Here is a 22,573-nt window from a genome sequence, read left to right on the forward strand (position 1 = left end):
CTGTTGGACTGGGGTTTACAAAGTTAAAAATCACACAACACCAGGTTGTCGTCCAACAGGTTTAATTGGAAGCACACTAGCTTTCGGAGCGACGCTCCTTCATCAGGTGATAGTGGAGGGCTCGATAGTAACACAGAATTTATAGCAAAAATTTGCAGTGTGATGTAACTGAAATTATACATTGAAAAATTGATTGTCTGTTAAGTCTTTCATCTGTCAGAATACAGTGATAGTTTCACTTCTTTCATGTGTAAATCACAAAACCCTTTTTTTAGAAGTTGCATTCTCGGGTTAGCTGTTAACAGTGGCGATAGCTAGATAATATTTTGAAGGAGTTAGCCCCCTGTGTTCTCTGTCTATGACCTGATGTTTAGATTGATTCTAATCTAAAAAGTGATACAACAGAGTTTTACATAAATTCATGCAGTTTTTGAGCTCAGAGTTCTACATGAATGTATGCAGGTTTTGAGCAAAGTGCAATGTATTCTGCAAGTACAAATTCACCACACAAAATATATGTGTGCATGTGGGTCTTTGTCTGTCTGTGTGTGTCTGTCTGTCTGGGTTGGGAGTTGTGAGTGTGAGAATGTGTGTGTGTGTGCATGTCGTGAGTGCAGAGTGTCTTTAGTCTGTGAGGAGGTGCATGTGAGAGTGTGGGAGTGTGTGTGTCCATATGAGTGTGTGTGGGCATCTGTGTGCGCGTCTGTGTGTACCTGTGTCCGTTTGTGTTTGTGTAGGAATATGTGTGTGTGTGTGTGTGTGTGTAGTGCAATGGTGATCACCTGTAATGTGACATGAACCCAAGGTCCCGGTTGAGGCCCTCCCTATGGGTACCGAACTTAGCAATCAGCCTCTGCTCGGCCACTTTCCTCTGCTGCCTTTCCCGAAGTCCACCTTGGAGGATGGTCACCCGAAGGTCCGAGGCTGAATGTCCTGGACCACTGAAGTGTTCCCCAACTGGGAGGGAACCCTCCTGTCTGTTGATTGTTGTGCGGTGCCCATTCATCCGTTGTCGTAGCCTTTGCTCGGTTTCCCCAATGTACCATGCCTCCGGGCATCCTTGCCTGCAACGTATAAGGTAGACAACGTTTGCTGAGTCACATGAGTACCTGCCATGTACAAGATGGGAGGTGTTCCAACGCGTAATAGTGGTATCTATGTCCACAATCTGACACGTCTTGCAGTGTCCACCGTGACAGGGTTGCATGGAGTTGTCCTGAGAGCCGGGCAGTTTGCTACAAATAATGATCTGTTTGAGGTTTAGCAGTTGTTTAAAGGCAAGTACTGGAGGTGTGGGGAAGGTCTTGGTGAGGTGCTCATCCTCATTGATAATGTGTTGCAGGTCACGAAGAACATGGCGTAATTTTTCAGCCCCTGGGAAGTACAGAACAACGAAGGGTACCCTGTCAGTTGCAGCATGTGTCTGTCTCCTGAGGAGGTCATTACGGTTCCTTGCTGTGCCACAGACTCTCCTACCCTGGGGAAAAGACTTTAAGTACTCACCCTATCCATGCCCAGGGTAAATATTCTCAGCCTATTCAGCCTCTCCATGGAGCTGAAACCCTCAAAATCTGGCAACAGCCTTGTCAATCTTTCGAAGTATCACACATATTTCCTACAGCAGGGAGACCAGAACTGAACACAGTATTCCACAACTTATCCTCCCAGCTCCTGTACTCTCTGCTCTGACCAATAAAGGCCAGCATACCAAACGCCTTCTTCACTATCCTGCCTACCTGCGACTCCAATTTCAAGGAACTATGAACCTGCAGTCCAATGTCTCTTTGCTCTACAACACTCGCCTTAACTGTCAGTCCTGGCTGGATTCACTTCTCCTTATCAACAGCTCAAGGCCAGGAGCCTGGAACATTTGAGGTCCTTTTCATGTATGGAGTTGTTTTTCTTATTCCTTGACTGTTGATATGGTAGTTTACTGGCCTTGTAAGTCTGCTGTTAGGTCGGTTTAACTTTACATTTTTTTCTGCCTGTCTGCAAAGTCAGGCCCTTACTTCTTTGTTTCCCTGTGCTTTTATAGATTTCACAATAAATGTTAATTTTCCATTACACCAGCTGGGTACCTTTTAAATGCTGTAACTGTACCAGCCGCCACCACTTCCTCTGGCAGTTCATTCCTTACATGCACCATCCTCTGAATATAGGAGTTGCCCCTTAGGTTCATTTTAAATCTCACCCTCACCCTGAAGCTATGACCCATCCAGGGAAAAGATCTTGTCTATTTACCCTATCCATGTCCCTCCTGATTTTATAAAAGTTTGTAGGGTCACCCCTCAGCCTCTGGCGCTCGAGAGAAAACAGCCCCAGCCTGTTCAGCTCAAACCCTGACAACATCCCTGTCAATCTTTTCCGAACACTTTCAAGTTTCACAACATCCTTCCTCTAGCAGAGAGACCAGAACTGCATACAATATTCCAAAAGTGGCCTAACCAATGTCTGGTGCAGCTACAACATAAATTCAACTCCGATAATCAGAGGATTGGGAAAGTTTTCAAAACCCACAAAAGACAACTGGGAAAGAACGGAGGGGCAAACCGAAGTTTTGCGGGTCAGCTTGGCCATCGGGGCGGGGGGATGGGAATGAGGGAAGGAAGCTGAATGTGCTGGAGCCAAGGCGCAGGAAAAACAGAGGATGCAAAACCGGCGTGAAGCTGCAATGAGGAATATTGCATGTGATGTACTTGCACCTGTTGCAGTTACTTGTGGGAATCAGCTGCATTTTAAAAATAAAAACAGAAAACCTAGCTACCCCTGACACAAAACTACGTGGAAGCCATTTTGTCACGAAGCAATGTTTGCAGTAAAATGTAGCCTGTTAACATAATGCTGTCCTGGCTAAGGAATTCTGTTTTGATAGCCTGACCTTGCAGCTGCAGGCTGTCTCTGCTCCTCGGGCCATTAGACTGTGCTGCTTCATAGAATGATGGATTGGTTCTCTCTGTCCCTTATCGGTAATTCGAGCCTAGCTGAACCTGCAGCATAAGATAACATTCAGATTTGTAGACATTAAGAAACGTAGGTCTGGACAACGTATGTGAAACTTACGACTGCCCCTCAGTTGCGTAATTAATGGAGATTGTGCTTGTGATTTACCATAAAACTTGTAACATTCTGTATTACATTAGAATACGTCAGACTTTGTTTGACTCCCCACGGCAATGAATAAAGCTAGTTAATTGCTCAAGGTCTCCTCTCCTGACTACTTTGCTTTAAACGATTTGACACACGCGTTACTTTGCCCCAACAATACTAATACATCGAAGGGAGAGAGAATTCCTCAAGTAGGGCACTCTCAGAATCTGGGACAGCCCTATTTCTGGTTTACTTCTTAATGAACAAACATTAAGCATTTATTTATTTCTGATTTTGTTTCATTTTTCTTGTTTGATTCCCTGCTGTGACTACACTCTGTGTCTGGATGGGTGACAGGCTGAGATTGTAGGTTTGCTTTCGATTGACTGAATGTTTACTTGTTCTGGAAGCTGTAAAAGAGGCGTGAAAGCTTCAGCAGAAGTCCAGCAAAGCTGAGGACAGACCGACATCTTTCTCTATGGGAACAGCGAGTTCAGAGGACAGAGAAATCAGGCCCTGAAACCCGAGCTGACACCAGACTACCATGTGCTCAGTGTTTTGATGAGCAGTGGCAACCCTCTGCCTTTACCTCGCTTCCCATCTGAACCCCCCTCAATATTCAGGATCCAATCCTTACCATCTTGAAGCCATGTCTCTGTAAGGAGTCTCAGACCATAATTATTCACTTCCAATGTGTGCAGTTAATTCATTCACTTTTGTTACAATGCGGCACACATTCAGACACACCATGTATCGTTTCAGTTTTTGTGACATTAGTATCCAGTTTCGATTGTTGGTCCATTGGTGACGCTGTTGCTTGGTGACGGTGAGGCTCCCCCGGCCCCGCCCATCCCCCCGTGCAGACGTCACGCGGGGGCGAAGGCGGTTGGGAGGAGAAGTCGCTCGAGCGAGGAAGCGGCGGGAGGGCGGCCGTTAGGAAAATGGCGCCGCGCGGCCCGGGGCAGACACCTTTCACTAACCTTGTACCTGTGCTTTTTACCGTCACTGATTTTTTAACCCTTGCGGACTAATCTAATTTATAGATTAAGGTGTAGGTTATGGTGGATTGGCCTTACTAAATTACCTATAGTGCCCCGGGATGGGCAGGTTGTGGTGGATTGGCCTTACTAAATTACCCATAGTGCCCCGGGATGGGCAGGTTGTGGTAGATAATTTAGCATGACCAATCCATAGTGCCCTGGGATGTGCAGGTTAGGGTGGATGAGCCATGGGAAATACAGGGTAAAAACAAGGACTGCAGGTGCTGGAAACCAGATTCTTGATTAGAGTGGTGCTGGAAAAGCACAGCAGTGCAGGCAGCATCCGAGGAGCAGGAAAATGGACGTTTCAGGCAATAGCCCTTCATCAGAAATAGAGGCAGAGTGCCTGCAGGGTGGAGAGACAATTGAGAGGAGGGTGGGGGTGGGGAGAAAGTAGCATAGAGTACAAGGTGGATGGGGATGGAGGGGATAGGTCAGGGAGGAGGGTGGGGGGAAGGTAGCAAAGAGTATGATGGGTGAATGGGGGTGGGGATGAAGATGATAGGTGGAAAGGAAGATAGGCAGGTAGGACAAGTCATGGGGACAGTGCTGAGCTGGAAGCTTGGAGCTGGGGTGAGGTGGGGGAAGGGGAAATACAGAGTGAGGGGATGAATATGGGTGGGACACTCTTCAGAGGGCCAGTGTGGAATAGATAGGCCGAATGGCCTGCTTCCACATTGTTGGGATTCTATTGACTCTCCCCAAAAAGGAGCATTTTATCGGCATCTATCTTATCAAGCCCTTTTCAGAATTCTATTGGTTTCAATAAGATCACCTCCAGTTCATAGAGGTATACAGCACAAAAACAGAGCCTTCGGTCCAACGTGTCCATGCCGACCAGGATTCCCAAACTAAACCAGTCCCACTTGCCTGCATTTGGCCTATATTCCTCTAAATGTTTCTATTCATGTACCCATCTGAATGTCGTTTAAATGTTGTAACTGTACCTGCATCTACCACTTCCTCAGCAAGTTCATTCCACACACAAACCACCCTCTGTCAAAACAGTGCCCCTCCGGTTCCTTTTAAATCTCTCTCCTCTCACCTTGAAAGAATATGCCCCCTAGTTTTGAGCTCCCCTACACGAAGGGAGAGCCCTTTGCTATTCACCGAACTTCACTCCTCATGATTTTATAAATCTCGATGAGGTCACCCCTCAACCTCCTTGTGCTCAGTGAAAGATGTCCCGGCCTCTCCTTATAACTCAAACCTTCCAGTCCTGGCAATGTCCTAGTAAATCTTTACCGAACCCTCTCTAATAGTCTTCTTCGTATTACAGGGCCACCCAAACTGTACCCAGTACCCTAAACCACTCTGTCTACCAGTGATACAACTTTAAAAGAACTACGTACCTAAACCCCACCTCCCCATATCTCGGGTTTGGAGAGATACGGGCCGGGTGCTGGCAGGTGGGACTAGATTGGGTTGGGATATCTGCTCGGCGTGGATAGGTTGGACCGAAGGGTCTGTTTCCATGCTGTATATCTCTATGACTCTATGTCTCTCTCTTTTACAACATGACCAGGGTCCTACAATTAACTGTACACATCCTGCCCTTTCTTGTTTTAGTAAAACGTAAAGCACACATATTCCCACACTCTCACAGACTTATACTCCAACACACTTTCACTTTACCAAGCATGCACACACTCTTACACACACACTCATGCACAAACTCACATGCACACAATCACAGCAATCTAGGTTTGTTCAATATATCCTATCAGTTGCATGACACGGTGATCTTTTGCTATAAAATGTAATGTCTTTGATCCTGCTTCACAGCTATCCAATGAAGGAGCAGCACTCCAAAAGCTGGTGCTTTCAAATAAACCTGGTGTTGTGTGAGTTTTTAAATTTTATCTACCCCAATCCAAAACTGGCACCTCCACATCTAGTGAACACAGCCCAAACGTCCCAGTGCTGCCAGGAAACTTTACAATGCTGATGAAATGACGCAATGCCTGCACTCCTGAAAAATTTACAATTTCTAACGATAATAGCTACTCATTCACTGCTCGATCTGAAACACAACATTGGAAACTCAGTAAGTTCAGGTAACCTTTATTGTGATCCAGCTTTGTTACAGCTTCAGATCCCCCCAGCAAAAAGGCAAAGAAAAAGTAGCTACTTTTCAAACAGCTCAAGACCGAAGTGTGCACACATCGCCCCACAACCACACTTTCCTTACTATTGGTCACCACCAAGTTGTCCCTTTGTAATTGTATCCTTGGTACAGCCTTAACCTGTGGGAAGTATTGCCTCACTCAGTAATTTCAACCCGTATCCTGTATTCCAAGTAAGTTGAATGGGCAGTGTCGAGTCAACCACACTGCTGTGGGTCCGGAGTCACATGTACGCCAGCCTGGGTAAAGAATGTAGCTGGAAGGACTGAGTGAATCCTTTCCCACAACAGCAGTTTCCTCCCCTAAAAAGGATGTGAGTGAATCAGATGGGGGTTTTCTCCACCCACCCCCCCCAACAAAAAATGGTTTCATCGTTAGATTCTGAACTCCAGTTTCTGACCAAATTCCAATTCCGCCATCTGCCGCGGCTGGATTCGAACCCAGCAGTCCCGAAACTGTGTTGACAATCCAGTCGATAATGGCACTCGGCCGTCGCCACTTCAGTGCGTCCACAGTTGGGAGGAGCAGGTGAACGGCCTCTCCCTGGGAAGTGGAGACACTGGTGGGTCAGCAGCTTAATTCGAGCAGGTGAACCCCGTCCTGCACTCGGGGCCCCTGAAGGGCCTCTCCCCCTAGTGGAGCCGCTAGTGCCTCTGCAGGTGGCTCACCTGACTGAACCCCTCCCCACACTCTGAGCAGCTGAAAGGCCTCTCCCCCGTGTGGATCCTCCGGTGCCTCAGCAGGGCAGAGGCCTGGGTAAAGGCCTTCCTGCACTGGGAGCAGCTGAACGGCCTCTCCCCGTGTGGACTCGCCGGTGCGTCAGTAGGTTGGAGGAATTGCTAAAGGCCTTCCCGCACTCTGTGCAGGGGAACGGCCTCTCCCCCAAGTGGATCCGCCAGTGCCTCAGCAGGGTGGAGACCTGGGTAAAGGCCTTCCTGCACTGGGGGCAGCTGAACGGCCTCTCCCCCATGTGGACCCGCTGGTGGGTCAGTAGGTTGGAGGAATTACTGAAGGCCTTCCTGCACTCGGGGAGCTGAAGGGTCTCTCCCCGGTGTGGACTCGCCGGTAGGTCAGCAGGGCTGAGGAATCACGAAAAACCTTCCCGCACACGGGGCAGCTGAAGGGCCTCTCCCCCGTGTGGATCCGCTGGTGGGTCAGCAGGGCTGAGGAATCACGAAAAGCCTTCCCGCACACAGGGCAGCTGAAGGGCCTCTCCCCCGTGTGAATCCACCGGTGGGTCTGACGGTTGGAGGAATTGCTGAAGGCCTTCCCGCAGTCGGGGCAGTTGAAGGGCCTCTCCCCCGTGTGGATCCGCCGGTGCCTCAGCAGGGTGGAGGAATTACTGAAGGCCTTCCTGCACTCGGGGCAGCTGAAGGGCCTCTCACCCGTGTGGACTTGCTAGTGGGTCAGCAGGTTGGAGGAATCGCTGAAGCCTTTCCCACAGACATAGCAGAAGAACGGCTTCTCCCCGGTGTGGCTGCGCCGATGAGTCTCCAGGACAGACGGGACATGGAAACCTTTCCCACAGTCGCCACACTTCCACGGTTTCTCTACGAGGCAGGATTCCTCGGGTTTCTCCATGGCCAATGCTTCAGCCACAAACAAGCGCGTGTGGAGCCTCTCCCCACCGTGAATTTCTTTTTCCAGGCCGTATAACTGCTTCAGGCTCCACACTCAGTGCACTGCAACAGTAGGGTCTCTCATCCAGTCCCACTGATGCTGAAAACGTACTCAAACCAGAACCAAAAAGCTTTGCTCCTTCTCACAGAATCATAGTTGGAAAACTGTTGTCGTCCTGATGGAGTGAGTGACTGTCAGACATTGATGTCAAATTGAGGACTGCAGACAATGGAGAGCCCTTCATCTGTTGATTTTGAAACGTCTGTCTTCAGATCATCCAATACTCTGTTAAAAAGAGATTACAAAACTGATCATTGTCAGTGCAGGGTAGAAATTCAGAACAAGGAATTCTACTTTCTGTGGAATATTCTTTTCTTTTGTTATTCCACAAAATTGAAAGCACCATCCCACTCTCTCTCTCCCCGTCTGTTCTCACTCCGCTCTAACTAACTCCCCTGAAGATGCTGATTCAGGATCTTACAGGGGCAGAAAAGCAAAAATGTCAAGACTAACGTCAAGATAAATCCACCTGAAAGTGAATATCTTTCACAACACTGGGATACTGCTGAGAGCGAGCAGGTCTGCCCCTCAAGTCCCTATTAAATCATCCCCCTCTCAGCTCAAATATATGCCCTCTAGTTCTGGACTCCCATACCCAGGGGAAAAGACCTTGGATATTCACCCAATCCATGCCCCTTATGAACATCCATCAGAAAATAGACAATAGGTACAGGAGTAGGCCATTCTGCCCTTCGAGCCAGCACCATCATGGCTGATCATCCGCAATCAGTATCCTGTTCCTGCCTTATCCCCATAACCTTGGATTCCACTATCCTTAAGAGCTCTATCCAACTCTTTCTTGAAAGTATCCAGAGACTTGGCCTCCACAGCCTTCTGGGGCAGAGCATTCCATACACCCACCACTCTCTGGGTGAAGAAGTTTCTCTTCAACTCCGTTCTAAGTGGCCTACCCCTTGTTTTTAAACTGTGTCCTCTGGTTCAGGACTCACCCATCAGCGGAAACATGCTTCCTGCCTCCAGAGTGTCCAATCCTTTAATAATCTTGTACATCTCAATCAGATCCCCTCTCAGCCTTCCAAACTCAAGCGTACACAAGCCCAGTCGCTCCAATCTTTCAGCGTAAGATAGTCCCGCCATTCTGGGAATTGACCTCGTGAACCTATGTTGCATTCCCTCAATAGCCAGAATGTCTTTCCTCAAATTTGGAGACCAAAACTGCGCACAATATTCCAGGTGCAGTCTCACCAGGGCCCTGTACAGCTGCAGAAGGACCTCTTTGTTTCTATACTCAATTCCTCTTGTTATGAAGGCCAGCATGCTATTAGCTTACTTCACTGCCTGCTGTACCTGCATGCTTACTTTCATTGACTGATGTACAAGAACACCTAGATCTCCTTTACCTAACTTGACTCCATTTAGGTAGTAATCTGCCTTCCTGTTCTTGCCACCAAAGTGGATAACCACACATTTATCCACATTAAACAGCATCTGCCATGCATCCGTCCACCCACCTAGTCTATCCAGGTCACCCTGTATTCTCCTAACATCCTCCTCACATTTCACCCTGCCACCCAGCTTTGTGTCATCAGCAAATTTGATAATATTACTTTTAATACCTTCATCTATATCATTAATGTACATTGTAAAAAGCTGCAGTCCCAGCACTGATCCCTGCGGCACACCACTGGTCACTGCCTGCCATTATTCTTACTTTCATTATCACTATTCTTTGTTTCCTGTCAGCCAACCAATTTTCAATCCATGTCAGTATTTTGCCCTCAATACCATGTGTCCTAATTTTGCTCACTAACCTCCTATGTGGGACTTTGTCAAAGACTTTCTGAAAGTCCAGGTATACTACATCCACTGGATCTCCCTTGTCCGTCTTCAGAGTTACATCCTCAAAAAATTCCAGAAGATTAGTCAAGCATGATTTCTCCTTCATAAATCCATGCCAACTCTGACCTATCCTGTTACTGCTATCCAGATGTGTTGTAATTTCATCCTTTATTATTGACTCCAGCATTTTTCCCACCACTGAGGTCAGACTAACTGGTCTATAATTCTGTTTTCTCTCTCCCTCTCTTCTTAAAAAGTGGGACAACATTAGCCACCCTCCAATCTGCAGGAACTGATCCTGAATTTATAGAACATTGGAAAATGATCACCAATGCATCCACGATTTCTCCCAGTCTACCTGCATGTTGAAATCCCCCATAACAACTGTACTAATATCTTTGCGACAGGCCAATTTCAGCTCCTTATTCAACTTACACACTACATCCAGGCTACTGCTTGGGGGCCTGTAGATAACTCCCATTAGGGTCTTTCTATCCTTAGAATTTCTCAGTTCTTGCCATACTGACTCTACATCCCCTGATTCTAGGTCCCTCCATGCAAGGGACTGAATATCATTCCTTACCAACAGGGCTACCCCACCCCCTCTGCCAGTTAGTCTGTCCTTATGATAGCACGTATACCCTTGAATATTCATTTCCCAGGCTCTGTCCAGTTGAAGCCACATCTCAGTTATCCCCACATCATCGTAACTCCCAATTTCCAAATGAGCCTCAAGCTCATCCACTTTATTTCTAATGCTTCGTGCATTCATATTTAATATTTTTAATTTGTTACTCCCCTCACCCTTCCTATCAATCCCTATTTCACTTGACCTTACGGCATGATCCTTTTCTTTTGAGTTTTCTGCTCCATTGATTCCACTGTCTTTCTTGACTTCTCTTGTTCTAACTTCCTTCTTAAACTTCCAGTTTGTCCCCTCTACCCCCCCCCCCCCCCCAGCTATTTAATTTAAACGCAGCTGTGTGCAGTGGCAAAACTACCTGCCAGAATGCTGGTCCCCCACCTATTAAGGTGCAACCAGTCCCTCTTGTATAATTTATCCTAACCGCTAAACATCAGCCTCTCATGCTCCAGGGAAAATATCTCTGGCCTATTCAGCCTCCCCCTGTAGCTCAAGCCCTCCAACCCTGGAAATAGCCTTGTAAATCTTTTCCAACTCCTGTCAAAGTTTCACAACATCTTTCCTCTAGCAGAGAGACCAGAACTGAATGCACTATTCCAAAAATGGTCTCACCAATGTCCTGTACAGCTGCAACATGACCTCCCAACCCCTATACTCAATGCTCTGACCAATAAAGGAAAGCATCCCAAACGCTTTCTTCACTATGTTCCTGAGACTCCACTCTCAAGGAACTATGAACCTGCACTCCAAGGTCTCTTCGTTCTACAACTTAACATTTGGATAAGTACATGAATAGGAAAGGTTCGGAGGGATATGGCCCAATCTAGGTGGGACTAGCTTAGTTTCTGAATATAGTCAGCATGGACTAGTTGAACTGAAGGGTCTGTTTCTGTGCTGTCTGACTAACTATTCTGGACTGGTCTTGAAACCATTTTCTTGCCTTCCCCCACAAACTTCCACTTCTTCGTTGTTCCAAAATCAGATGAGTTCAGCCTTGAATATATTCAATGAACCTCTAACTGCAGGGAGACATTCCCACTTCTGAACTCAATTCCTCTTGCTAATATACCACTTGCCTTGCTGATTGCTTGCTGCACCTGTCTGACAACTGGCAGTGACTGGTGGTGGAGGACGCTGAGGCCCCTTTGTACATCCACACATTATTCCTGATGAAGGGCTGGTGCCTGAAACATCAACTCTCCTGCTCCTCGGATGCTGTCTGACCTGCTGTGCTTTTCCAGCACCACTTTTCGACTCTGATCTCCAGCATTGGAAATTCACCTCCTTTCTGTTTTTTTTCCCCCATAGCAAAGGCTGTAACTTTACATTGTGGCACTCCATTTGCCATGTGTTTGCCAACTGTGGTCTTCTCTACATCGTGGAGACTGAGCACAAACTTGGGGAATGGTTCGCCGAGCATCGCAGCTGGGTTCACGGAAGCCGACTGGACCTCCCAGTCGCCACTCATTTTAATTCCCCTTCCCAATATGACCATCTTTGGCCTCTTCCATTGCCACAACAATGCAAACTGCAAATTGGAGGAACAATACCTCATCTTGTGCCTGGGCAGCCTGCAGCCCTGAGGATCAACATTGAGTTCTCCAATTTCAAATCACCTCCCTTCACCACTCTGGAAAAAGGTGGTGAGAAAAGAGAGTACCATGCTCAGACATGTTGGACAGGGGAAGGGCATTGCAGTCTGGGGTGAAGCTCAATCTTCATTCAGAGAGAGAGAGGAGAGCAATAGCAGCTTCAGAAGCTCATGGTCCAACTTCTGCATTTAGACAATGGGGGGGCTCTGATAGGCAGGAGGACAATTCAAACTCTGGATTCCTCCCGTGGATTAAAATTGTATGTCTGATGATCTTGCTCTATGGGTTATTGACTGTGTACATTATGCAACTCGCGGTGGTGCCCGTTCGGTCGCCCTCTTTCTCCTGACGGCTTGGTGGCATCCCCGCCTCCAACAACAAGCTGAAAGGGTTAGCGGCCGGTGTCTTATTTGTCAGGAACATAACCCCGGAAAAGGCTTACCTTGCACGCCGGGTAGAACTCCCTTGCCGGAGGGTCCCTTTGAGACACTTCAACTGGACTTCATTGAATTGCAGAAATGTCAGTGCTATAAATATGTTTAGCTTATTGTTGATGTTTTTTCTAAGTGGATTGAAGCCTATCCTTCCCCTAACACTGCTGCTGAGACTGTGAAGATTTTGCTTAAGGAAATTATTCCCTGCTCCAGTATACCTGCGTGCATGAGCTTGGACAATGGATCGCACTTTGTTGGTAATAGTAATGAAGAACTCTTGATAAAGTACAGATTTGAGACGGCCCAAGGAATTCCTTATGAACTCAACTTGCAAGCCTCTCTTGGTTCATCCCGGAGATCGTACCTTTGGTAGTCTGGAATTTTACAAAATCTCTTGCAGACATTTTTAGTTTAATTTTAATCATCCCTTTCCTTTACTAATAACATCACTGTTACAACATAACCCTGATACCTATAAGCCAGGCTAACTGGATTCTAATAACCCAGGAGAGTAGGACATTGTTCTTCCTTCAAGAGCCCTGGCAGGCTACTCTGTTGTACTATCACAAACAGACTACCTTTATAGCTGAAAACGTGTTGCTGGAAAAGTGCAGCAGGTCAGGCAGCATGCAGGGTCGTATGAGAATTGCTTTAATTTAACCAGCTATGGGTGTGTATGTTCCACATAACATCTCCTGTCTATTTGAGACTTGTCTCACCCACTCCTGTAAGACAAAGGGGCCATATACCTCCTGCCCGTATAGACAAACAGCTTGCGTTCCACTGGCTGGGATACAGCAGGCCTTATGCGGCATAAGTAACCATACCCATCTCCATGTACGGAATCCTGCCCTTGCGCATTTGTGGGTCCTGTTTCTTTTCAGAATCTCATACCGTCACCAAGACCATTTGCAAGAGAGTTAAGGGAGAGCCTAATGGGAACAGAATGTACAGCACAGAAACAGGCCCTTCAGTCCAACTCATCCATGCTGATCAGATATCCTAAATCAACCTGGTCCCATTTATCAGCACTTGGCCCACATCCCTGTTAACCCTTCCTATTTGTGAAGGGCACTGCTTGTCATTGGCCACTCGGGTGTTTCCTTTCTTCCTGGTGGTGGAAATTGAATAAAGATTCATACACCTTGTGTCTCTCACGGTGTCTCACACCTGCACACACACAACATGGGTTCTGGGGTAAAAATAAGCACTACCGCAGTTAGGCGGTAGCGTGGGGGTTAAAAGGAAAAAAGAAATTAAATACACAGGAAAGACAGACATCCTGTTCATTCTGAGAGCTGCCAATTAAAAAAAGAAGAGCCCTTCCTATTCATTTACACATCCAGATGCCTTTTAAATGTTGTGATTGTACCAGCCTCCACCACTTCCTCTGGCAGCTCATTCCTTACATGCACTACCCTCAACATAGGCATTGCCCCAAAGGTCTCTTTCAAATCTTCCCCACACCCTCACCCTAAACCTATTATCCTGTAGTTCTGGACTCCCCCAGGCCAGGAAAAACATCTTGTCCATTTATCGTATCCATGCCCCTCCTGATTTTATAGAAATCTGTGGGGTCACCCTTCAGCCTCTGGCGCTCGAAGGAAAAACAACCCAACCCTGTTTAGCTCAAACCCTGACAACATTCTTGTCAATCTTTTCTGAATCCTTTCAGGTTTCACAACATCCTTCCTCTAGCAGAGAGACCAGAACTGCACACAACATTCCAAAAGTGGCCTAACCTCGTGCAGCTACAACATAACTTCCCAACTCATCTACTCAATTAAAGGATTGAGAAAGTTTTCAAAACCCACAAAAGACACTGGAGAAAGAATGGAGGAACTTTTGCGGGTCAGCTTGGACATCAGGGCCGGGGGATGGGAATGAGGGAAGGAAGCTGAATGTGCTGGAGCCAAGGTGGAGGAAGAACAGAGGATGCATAACCGGTTTGAAGCTGCAATGAGGAATATTGCATGTGCTGTACTTGTACCTGTTGCAGTTACTGGTGGGAATCGGGTGCATTTTAAACAGAAAAAATGTCCACCCCTCCCCCTTTCCAATCTCTATCCTTCAATCCCTCTTCACTGGGGTAATTAAGAAATCTACCTGAGTTTGCGGAGACTGCTCCCTCCCTGAATTCACTCCAGTTGCAACAAAAGAACAGATTTCCCCGCCTCCCATTTCTCCGGTCCTCCCAGGATGAGGAGTTGCCCAGAGGGAGGGAGTGTCACTCAAACTAACAGGGCCACGTCTGTCTTGTGACGTCATTAAAGGGGCGGGGAATGGTGACGGTAAAGGGGCGGGGCGAGGTGGATAGCGGGCCACCTTGCTGCACCTGCGGGGCCCTGCAGCAGAAGGGGAGGAGAATCCCTTCCCTTCAGGGAATCCCCACAGTGTGGAAGCAGGCTACTCTGACCCACGAGTCCCACACTGACCTTCCCAAGGGTAACCCACCCACACCCATTCCCCCACCCCCACTGCTCTACATTTAACCCTGAGTAATACAACTAACCTGCACACCCCTGGATATTATGCGGAATTTGGCATAGCCAATCCACCCTAACCTGCACATCCCTGGGTACTATGGGTAATATAGCATCACCAATCCACCCTCACCTGCACATCCCTGGGCACTATGGGTAATTTAGCATAACCAATACACCATAACCTACACATACCTGGGCACTATGGGTAATTTAGCATTACCAATCCACCCTAACCTGCACATCCTTGGGCACTACGGGTAATTTAGCATGACCAATCCACCCTAACCTGCACATCCCTGGCACTATGGGTAACTTAGCATGACCAATTCACCCTAACCTGCACATCCCTGGGCACTATGGGTAATTTAGCATGACCAACTATGAGTGATTTGGCATGACCAATCCACCCTAACTTGCACATCCCTGGGCACTATGGGTAATTTAGCAGGGTCAACCCACCCTAATCTGGACAAAGTTAAAAACCACACAACACCACGTTTTGTCCAACAAGTTTCTTTGGAACCAGCAGCTTTCGGAGTGCTGCTCCTCCATCAGGTGGTTGTGGAGAATAATATCACAAACACAGAATTTATAGCAAAACATTCCAGTGTCCTGCCACTGAAATGATATATTGAACAAACCTGGATTGTTAAGTTTTACATCTTTTCAAATGGGTTGCAGGTATCATAACTGTGTAAATCCCACATCTTCCGTCTGTCACCTTCTCAAGATAACTCAAGGTTTTATAGCAAAATGTGACATCTCAGCTCAGACAATTCATTAAAGGTGTGAGGTCAGAGTCTTCTGTGTCCCAATCTTGAGTCAGACGGATTCTATTTCCAAAACAAAATTCACAAAATATTACATGTATTGACTGCCTGCAGATTGTGCATTTTTTGAGCAAAATAGAATGTATCTGCAAGTTTAATTCTGCAGATACACATTCACTGCCATGGACTTCTATGTGTGCGTATGCGCATGAGTGTTTTAAAAAAATTCTCAAGGTCAAGGACCAGGCTCGCAGGAAAGTAGTCTGACACAGAACAAACAGCCAAGAGGCGAGTCTGCTAGAATATAAGTGTTTTATTCCCCGCAGCGTCGCCACAACCAGGTCTCGTACTTACAACGGGTCTGGTTTATACTCACTCTACGTGTTACCGGAACTGGGAGCCGTCAGTTCTCGTAGAGCGGTTGCCAACAACCCACGCTCGGCGGTTAAACGCAACCCCGGAGCAGACTCTCCGAACTGGAGACTTTTCCAGCTGATATACTCTTTTCCAGATATAAACATTCATGTGAACAGCAGAGCAAGGCTAAAAAACACATTCCATTCTGGTTACATACAGATAAGAAGATTCACACGGGGAGGTGTGTAATAAGATTCACACGGGACTAAGCAACACCTCCATTCCGGTTAGATTCACACATGTATTGGGACATAATTTTTAACCGTTTCACCACATTCCACTGCTTGGCCCAATACATGTGTTACATTATGATTCACACATGTATTGGGACATAATTTTACACCACATTCCACTGCTTGGCCCAATACATGTGTTACATTATGCTTAATTCAGTTCAATTCGTTTCAGTTAATTTCAGTTCAGTCAATTCAGTGTAGTTCAATTCAGCTCAGTTCAGGTCTGTTCAGTTCAATTCAATTGTGTTCAATTCAGTTCCGTGCATTTCAATTCAATTTAGCTCAGTTCCATTTTGTTCCGTTCAATTTGATTCACTTCAGTTCCACTCAGTTCAGTTCAGTTCAATCCCATTCAATTCTGTTAACTCCGCTTCAGCTTTTTGGACATGCCCACATCCTCCGCTGTACCCCAGGCAAGGGGTTCTTCGGCAGGACTGGGATCCTCTCAAGGGTGGACAGCAGCGACCCTGGGGTTCCTCCGGTCGCCCCCCACCATTTCTCAAACAAACTGCCACGTCATGCCACGGTCCATGCCATCCCGGGACGGTCGGGACCTCCACAGTTTGTTCTTCTGGTTTCTTAGTCTTTTTCCAAAACATTGTTCTGTATCAAAATCTCTCCTCAATTGCGATTGACCCTGCTCGCAGCGCCAAAATGTTTTAAAAAATTCTCAAGGTCAGGTTCGTAGGAGAGTAGTCTGACACAGAACAAACGACCAAGAGGCGAGTCTGCTAGAATATGAGCATTTTATTCCCCGCAGCGTCGCCACAACCAGGTCTCGTACTTACAACGGGTCTGGTTTATACTCACTCTACGTGTTACCGGAACTGGGAGCCGTCAGTTCTCGTAGAGCGGTTGCCAACAACCCACGCTCGGCGGTTAAACGCAACCCCGGAGCAGACTCTCCGAACTGGAGACTTTTCCAGCTGATATACTCTTTTCCAGATATAAACATTCATGTGAACAGCAGAGCAAGGCTAAAAAACACATTCCATTCTGGTTACATACAGATAAGAAGATTCACACGGGGAGGTGTGTAATAAGATTCACACGGGACTAAGCAACACCTCCATTCCGGTTAGATTCACACATGTATTGGGACATAATTTTTAACCGTTTCACCACATTCCACTGCTTGGCCCAATACATGTGTTACATTATGATTCACACATGTATTGGGACATAATTTTACACCACAATGAGTGAGGCAGATAGATAGAGAGAAAAAGAGAGAGAGAGAGAAAGGGGGAGAGAGAGTGGTGCAGGCAGACAGAGAGTGTGTTTGCTAACAACCTCCTTGCCTGGTCAGCCTTTTTCCCTGTCTACAACTTGCTTTTATAGAATCACCTCGCGTACATTGTTATGAATATTGTCTAATAAGAGTAAATGTATTTAGTAGATGAATCAAAACCATCCCAATGGCTGAAACAGCTGACACTCTAATGTTGGACAAGTGGGAAATATTTGCATCAGTTCACCAAAACTCTTCAGAGTTTACATTCATGGGTACACCAACCCTCAGCATTAGGACCGGGACATATTGGCGCTGAGATGGAAAGGCCCGTTCCTAGTCCTGCTGGGTTACCCGGTCAGCAGTCAGGGTCAAGGGGAGGCCGCATGGACACACACAACACAATGCAAACGAGCGCCACCTCCTGGAGGAACACCAGAAGACCCCGTCAGAGACACATCTTCAGCCTTCATTCGTGAATGCCTCAGCCTGATCATTCTGCCTTTCACTGCACTCTTCCTTATCTTTCTTTCACGAACTATGTTTGATTGGGCCTGATAACCTCTAGTAAACAGAAATTACAGTTTAATACTTTTGTTTATGCACAGAAGGTCAAACACTCTAGCTGCTGGCTGTGTGCCCATATCCCCATCCATCCTGAACTCGTACTCGAGCCCTTATGTGATTTGAGCAACTTGAAGCTTTCTTTCCCCCATCCTTTGGAACTGCTCGATTGGAAATCAAAGTCACCCCGCAGACAATCCTGTGTTCGGCTCAGTTCACTGTTGTGGCCCTCCTCTCCAGTGATCTCCCAGTTGCCGAGATTTCTCCTTCCTGATGATGATTCCCAATCCCTGGAGCCTTCTGCCCCTGTCCTTACTGAACCCGAGGATTAACAGTTCGCTCTCCAAACACTACCTCCCGACAATCCCGCTGGCTCTGGGTATAATCCCCCTTTTGCTGACACCCCCAATCTCCTCTTTTTAATAAAAAAGGAGGGATTGTGGGAGAATTTGATAAAAATTGACACAAAACTACGTGGAAGCCATTTTATCACAAAGCAATGTTTGGAGGAAAATGTAGACTGTTCACAGAATGCTGTCTGAGCCCTGGCTAAGGAATTCTGGTTTGATAGCCTGACCTTGCAGCTGCAGGCTGTCTCTGCTCCTCAGGCCATTAGACTGTGCTGCTTCATAGAATGATGGATTGGTTCTCTCTGTCCCTTATCGGTAATTCGAGCCTAGCTGAACATGCAGTATAAGAAAACATTCAGTTTTGCAGGCATTAGGAAGTGTAGGTCTGGACAATGTATGTGAACCTTACAACTGCCCCTCAGTTGCATAATTATTGGAGAGTGGGGCTTGTGTTTTACATAAAACTTGTAACATTCTGTATTTTATTGGAATACGTCAGACTTTGTTTTGAACTAAGAGGTATTCCCCATGGCAATGAATAAAGCTAGTCAATTGCTCAAGGTCTCCTCTCCTGACTACTTTGCTTTAAACGATTTGACACACGAGTTACCTTGCCCCAACAATACTAATAGTTACATCTCGGGAGAGAGAATTCCTCAAGTAGGGCACTCTCAGGATCCTGGGAGACCCCTGTTTCTGGTTTACTTTCTAATGAACAAACATTAAGCATTTATTTATTTCTGATTTTGTTTCATTTTTCTTGTTTGATTCCCTACTCTGACTACACTCTGTGTCTGGATGGGTGACAGGCTGAGATTGTGGGTTGGCTTTCGATTGACTGAATGTTTTCTTGTTCTGGAAGCTGTAAAAGAGGCGTGAAAGCTTCTGCAGAAGTCCAGCAAAGCTGAGAACAGACCGACATCTTATTCCGTGGGAACAGGGAGATCAGAGGACAGATAAATCAGGACCTGAAACCCAAGCTGACACCAGACTACTGTGTGCTCAGTGCTTTGGTGAGCAGTGCCAACCCTCTGCCTTTACCTCGCTTCCCATCTGAGTACACCTCAATATCCAGGATCCAATCCTTGCCATCCTGAAGCCATGTCTCTGTAAGGAGTCTCAGACCATAATTATTCACTTCCAATGTGTGCAGTTAATTCATTCATTTTTGTTACAATGCAGCACACATTCAGACTCACCATGTATCATTTCAATTTTTGTGACATTAATATTCAGTTTCAATTGCTGATACATTTACTCTCCTTGTCCCTTTCTGTTGTTCTGATGTTCATTTTCCACATCACGACATTGCTCACCAGCCATGATTTGGATTGGTCATGCTAAATTGGCCACAGTGCCAGGGATATGCAGGTTAGGTGGGTTAGCCATGGGAAATGCAGGGTTATAGTTTCATAGTAAAAGAAGCAGGAATAGGCCATTTGGCCCTTCCAGCCTGCTCCGCCATTCATTAAGATCATGGCTGATCTATCCATTGTCAGAGCTCCTCCTCCCTGCATTGTCCCAGCTACCTTTAATTCCCAGACTCAACAGAGACACTCAGCCTTGCAGCTGTACTGCTACCTGATAAACAAATTCTTTCCTTCCATGGGAATATCCTTCTCTTTGCAAGGACCTATTGCACACTTATCAGTTACTAACCAACATCGTCCAGACACAACGTCGCTGGGCAAATTGACTTAGTTGCTCAATATCCTGCTATTAACAGTTTGCTAATTGTTAAATGACTGTAACCTATATAATCACATAACTCTCTGTTTCTCGTCGGAGTGACTTGTGACTATTAGGTCGACTTGGCTCTCCCCGTGAGCTCCCGAATAAACAGTCAATAACTCAAGGTTTGTGTGTCATAAATACTTATCCAATACTTTTTGGACTACTACGAGCAAGTCACCCACAGCATAATTCATTTCCATCCCAAACATGGATCAAGAGGCCATCCTTTTTTGCCAGACAAGTGAATGTATCAAGCTCAGGAAACAAAGCCTGTCAAACATTAACAAGCACAGATCTAAACCAACCTTTTCCAGAGTCTGCCCCTTTCCCTCGATTGACTTCCTTTTTCCCTCAGCTCCGACAAAGCAACAGCTGAACCCAAGGATAAGAAAAGAAATGGGAAAGGGGGCGAGAAAGAGAGTGCGGTACTCCCAGATGTTAAACAGAGAAAGGAAGATGCAGTATGTACTGAAACTCAATCTTCATTCAGCGAGAGACGAGCTTCAGACGCTCATGGTCGAACTTCCGCATTCAGACAATGGCGGGGGTTTTAAATGGCAGGAGGACCAGACTCCTTCCGGTCCTTCTGGGATTCCCAAAGGTTGGTCGCACCGTCCATCAGAACGGCGAGGGGCGGGGTCCCATTCCGATCTCACACATGCGCACCATGAACATTGCTCACAGCTGATAGAGCGGTATCTGGGTCGCATGGGATTGTGGGTAGTTCATCAGCCATGAAAGAGATGAAATCAAGAGTCCCTCATGACTTCTTAACCGTCCTTTTTCATGTGTTCATGACGTACACGCCTGGAGCCAATCTTTAATCGATTTTCAATTGATACACTGAGTGAAACACTACAGGTGTTTAACTCGAAACTCTATTTCCAATTCAGTGTCAGTATATCGCTCTTTGTCCGTCCTCAAATAAGGACCAAATCAAAGCCCGACGTCTGTTCCACCTGAACGTTGATTTTTTTTTAGTTTGCAGATTCCAACCTTTTATTAAAAGTTATTCATGGTACGTGAGCATTGCTGGCTGGCCAGCATTTAATTCCGCTTGAAAAGGTAATGGTGACCTGCCTTCTTCAACTGCTGTGGTCCACACGCTGTACGGTGACACATAATGTCCTTACGGAGGGTATTCCAGGATTTAGACCCAGCAACACTGAAGGAACAGCAATATATTTCCAAGTCAAGATGGTGAGTGGCTTGGAGAGGTACTTGCAAGAAGTTGTGTTCCCAAGTATCTTTTGCCTGATCCATCTGGACGGAAGTGGTTGTTGGTTTGGAAGGTATTTTTTAAGGATCTTTGGTGAATTTCTGTGTTGTGTCTTGTAGATCATACACACTACTGCTTCTGAACAGTCGGGCAGAGGGAGTGGATGTATGTGGAGATGGTGCCAATCAAGCAGGCGACTTTGTCCTGGATGGTATCAAGCTTTTTGAATGTTTTTGAAGCTGCACCCATCCAAGCTGGTGGGAGAGTATTCCATTACACAGTTGACTTGTGCCTTGTAGAAGATGGGCAGGGTTTGGAGAGTTTCTTGCCACAATATTCCTGACCTGTTGCCTGCTCTTGTTGCCATTGTGTCTGTTGTTAGTCTAGTTGAGTTTCTGGTCAATGGTAAACCTCAAGGATGTTGATAGCGGGGTGTTTAGTGACAGGAACACTGTTGAATATCACGGGGCAGCGGTCAGATTATCTCTTTTGGGGATGAGTCATTGTTTGGCATTGGCGTGGCATAAATGTTACTTGCCACTCATCAGCCCATTGGATATTGTTAAGATCTTGTTGCATTTCAAACTGAACTGCTTCAGTTTGTGAGGAATTGTGAACATTGTGCAATTATTGGTGAATATCACCACCTCTGACCTTATGATGGAAGACACTACCCTATGAATTCCTGCAGAGACGGTCCTGGAACTGAGATGACTGACCTCCAACAACAACAGCCATCTCTCTATGTGCCAGGTATACCTTAACAATTAAGATACACAACAATTATTTTAAAACAAATTGAAGGAATACATACGAGACACCCCTCTTCTGGGAGACGCCAGTGCAAGTTTTTCTGTTCCAGAAACAATCTGATAAATGTTGACTGTCATCAACTTTTTTGATCTTGGCCAGCCACAGCTCCCCCTGTCCATTCCCCCCATCACCCACAGCTCCCACTGTCTATTCTCCCCCGCCATCCACAGCGCCCTTTGTCCATTCTCTTTCCATCCCCAGCTTCTTGTCCATTCTCCCTCTATACTTCAAACAGCCTGTCAATTCTATCTCACGCAACCCTCTGCAACCCTGTCATTTCATTCCTCACCCTCTGCCTTCTGACCAGTCCTTCTACACACCCTCTGCCCCATCTATTCTCTCTCCACCACA

At 46.5% G+C, this 22,573-nt stretch overlaps 3 protein-coding genes and 2 long non-coding RNA genes across 6 annotated transcripts in view; 2 read left to right on the forward strand and 3 right to left on the reverse strand.

Annotated features, from left to right (window-relative positions):
• The window catches only part of LOC148143330 (uncharacterized), a 234,029-nt gene that overhangs the window by 129,867 nt on the left and 81,589 nt on the right, over window positions 1-22,573 (reverse strand). The window contains exon 2 of the mRNA XM_087975804.1: window positions 7,352-7,595. Within this exon, the coding sequence (XP_087831930.1) occupies window positions 7,352-7,595 (244 nt within the window). The remainder of the gene's footprint in view (window positions 1-7,351; window positions 7,596-22,573) is intronic.
• LOC148143331 (uncharacterized) overlaps window positions 1-22,573 on the forward strand; it is a 195,349-nt gene that overhangs the window by 115,333 nt on the left and 57,443 nt on the right. The window lies entirely within an intron of this gene.
• Window positions 1-22,573, forward strand: part of LOC148143332 (uncharacterized) — a 192,485-nt gene that overhangs the window by 104,883 nt on the left and 65,029 nt on the right. The window lies entirely within an intron of this gene.
• LOC148143333 (uncharacterized) overlaps window positions 7,625-22,573 on the reverse strand; it is a 59,267-nt gene continuing 44,318 nt past the window's right edge. Inside the window, exons 2-3 of the long non-coding RNA XR_015751199.1 lie at window positions 15,530-15,721; window positions 7,625-8,158 (exon numbers count right to left, since the gene is read on the reverse strand). This is a non-coding gene — a long non-coding RNA (uncharacterized LOC148143333). The remainder of the gene's footprint in view (window positions 8,159-15,529; window positions 15,722-22,573) is intronic.
• Window positions 15,957-16,737, reverse strand: LOC148143334 (uncharacterized). The gene is made up of 2 exons (XR_015751196.1): window positions 16,190-16,737; window positions 15,957-16,158 (listed from the first exon to the last, which is right to left on the reverse strand). It is a non-coding gene; the product is annotated as an uncharacterized LOC148143334 (long non-coding RNA).

The sequence above is a fragment of the Chiloscyllium plagiosum genome, unplaced genomic scaffold (genome assembly GCF_037043375.1).
Source record: "Chiloscyllium plagiosum isolate Xiang-an unplaced genomic scaffold, Cpla_swu_hap1 HiC_scaffold_27, whole genome shotgun sequence".
Taxonomy (NCBI): domain Eukaryota; kingdom Metazoa; phylum Chordata; class Chondrichthyes; order Orectolobiformes; family Hemiscylliidae; genus Chiloscyllium; species Chiloscyllium plagiosum.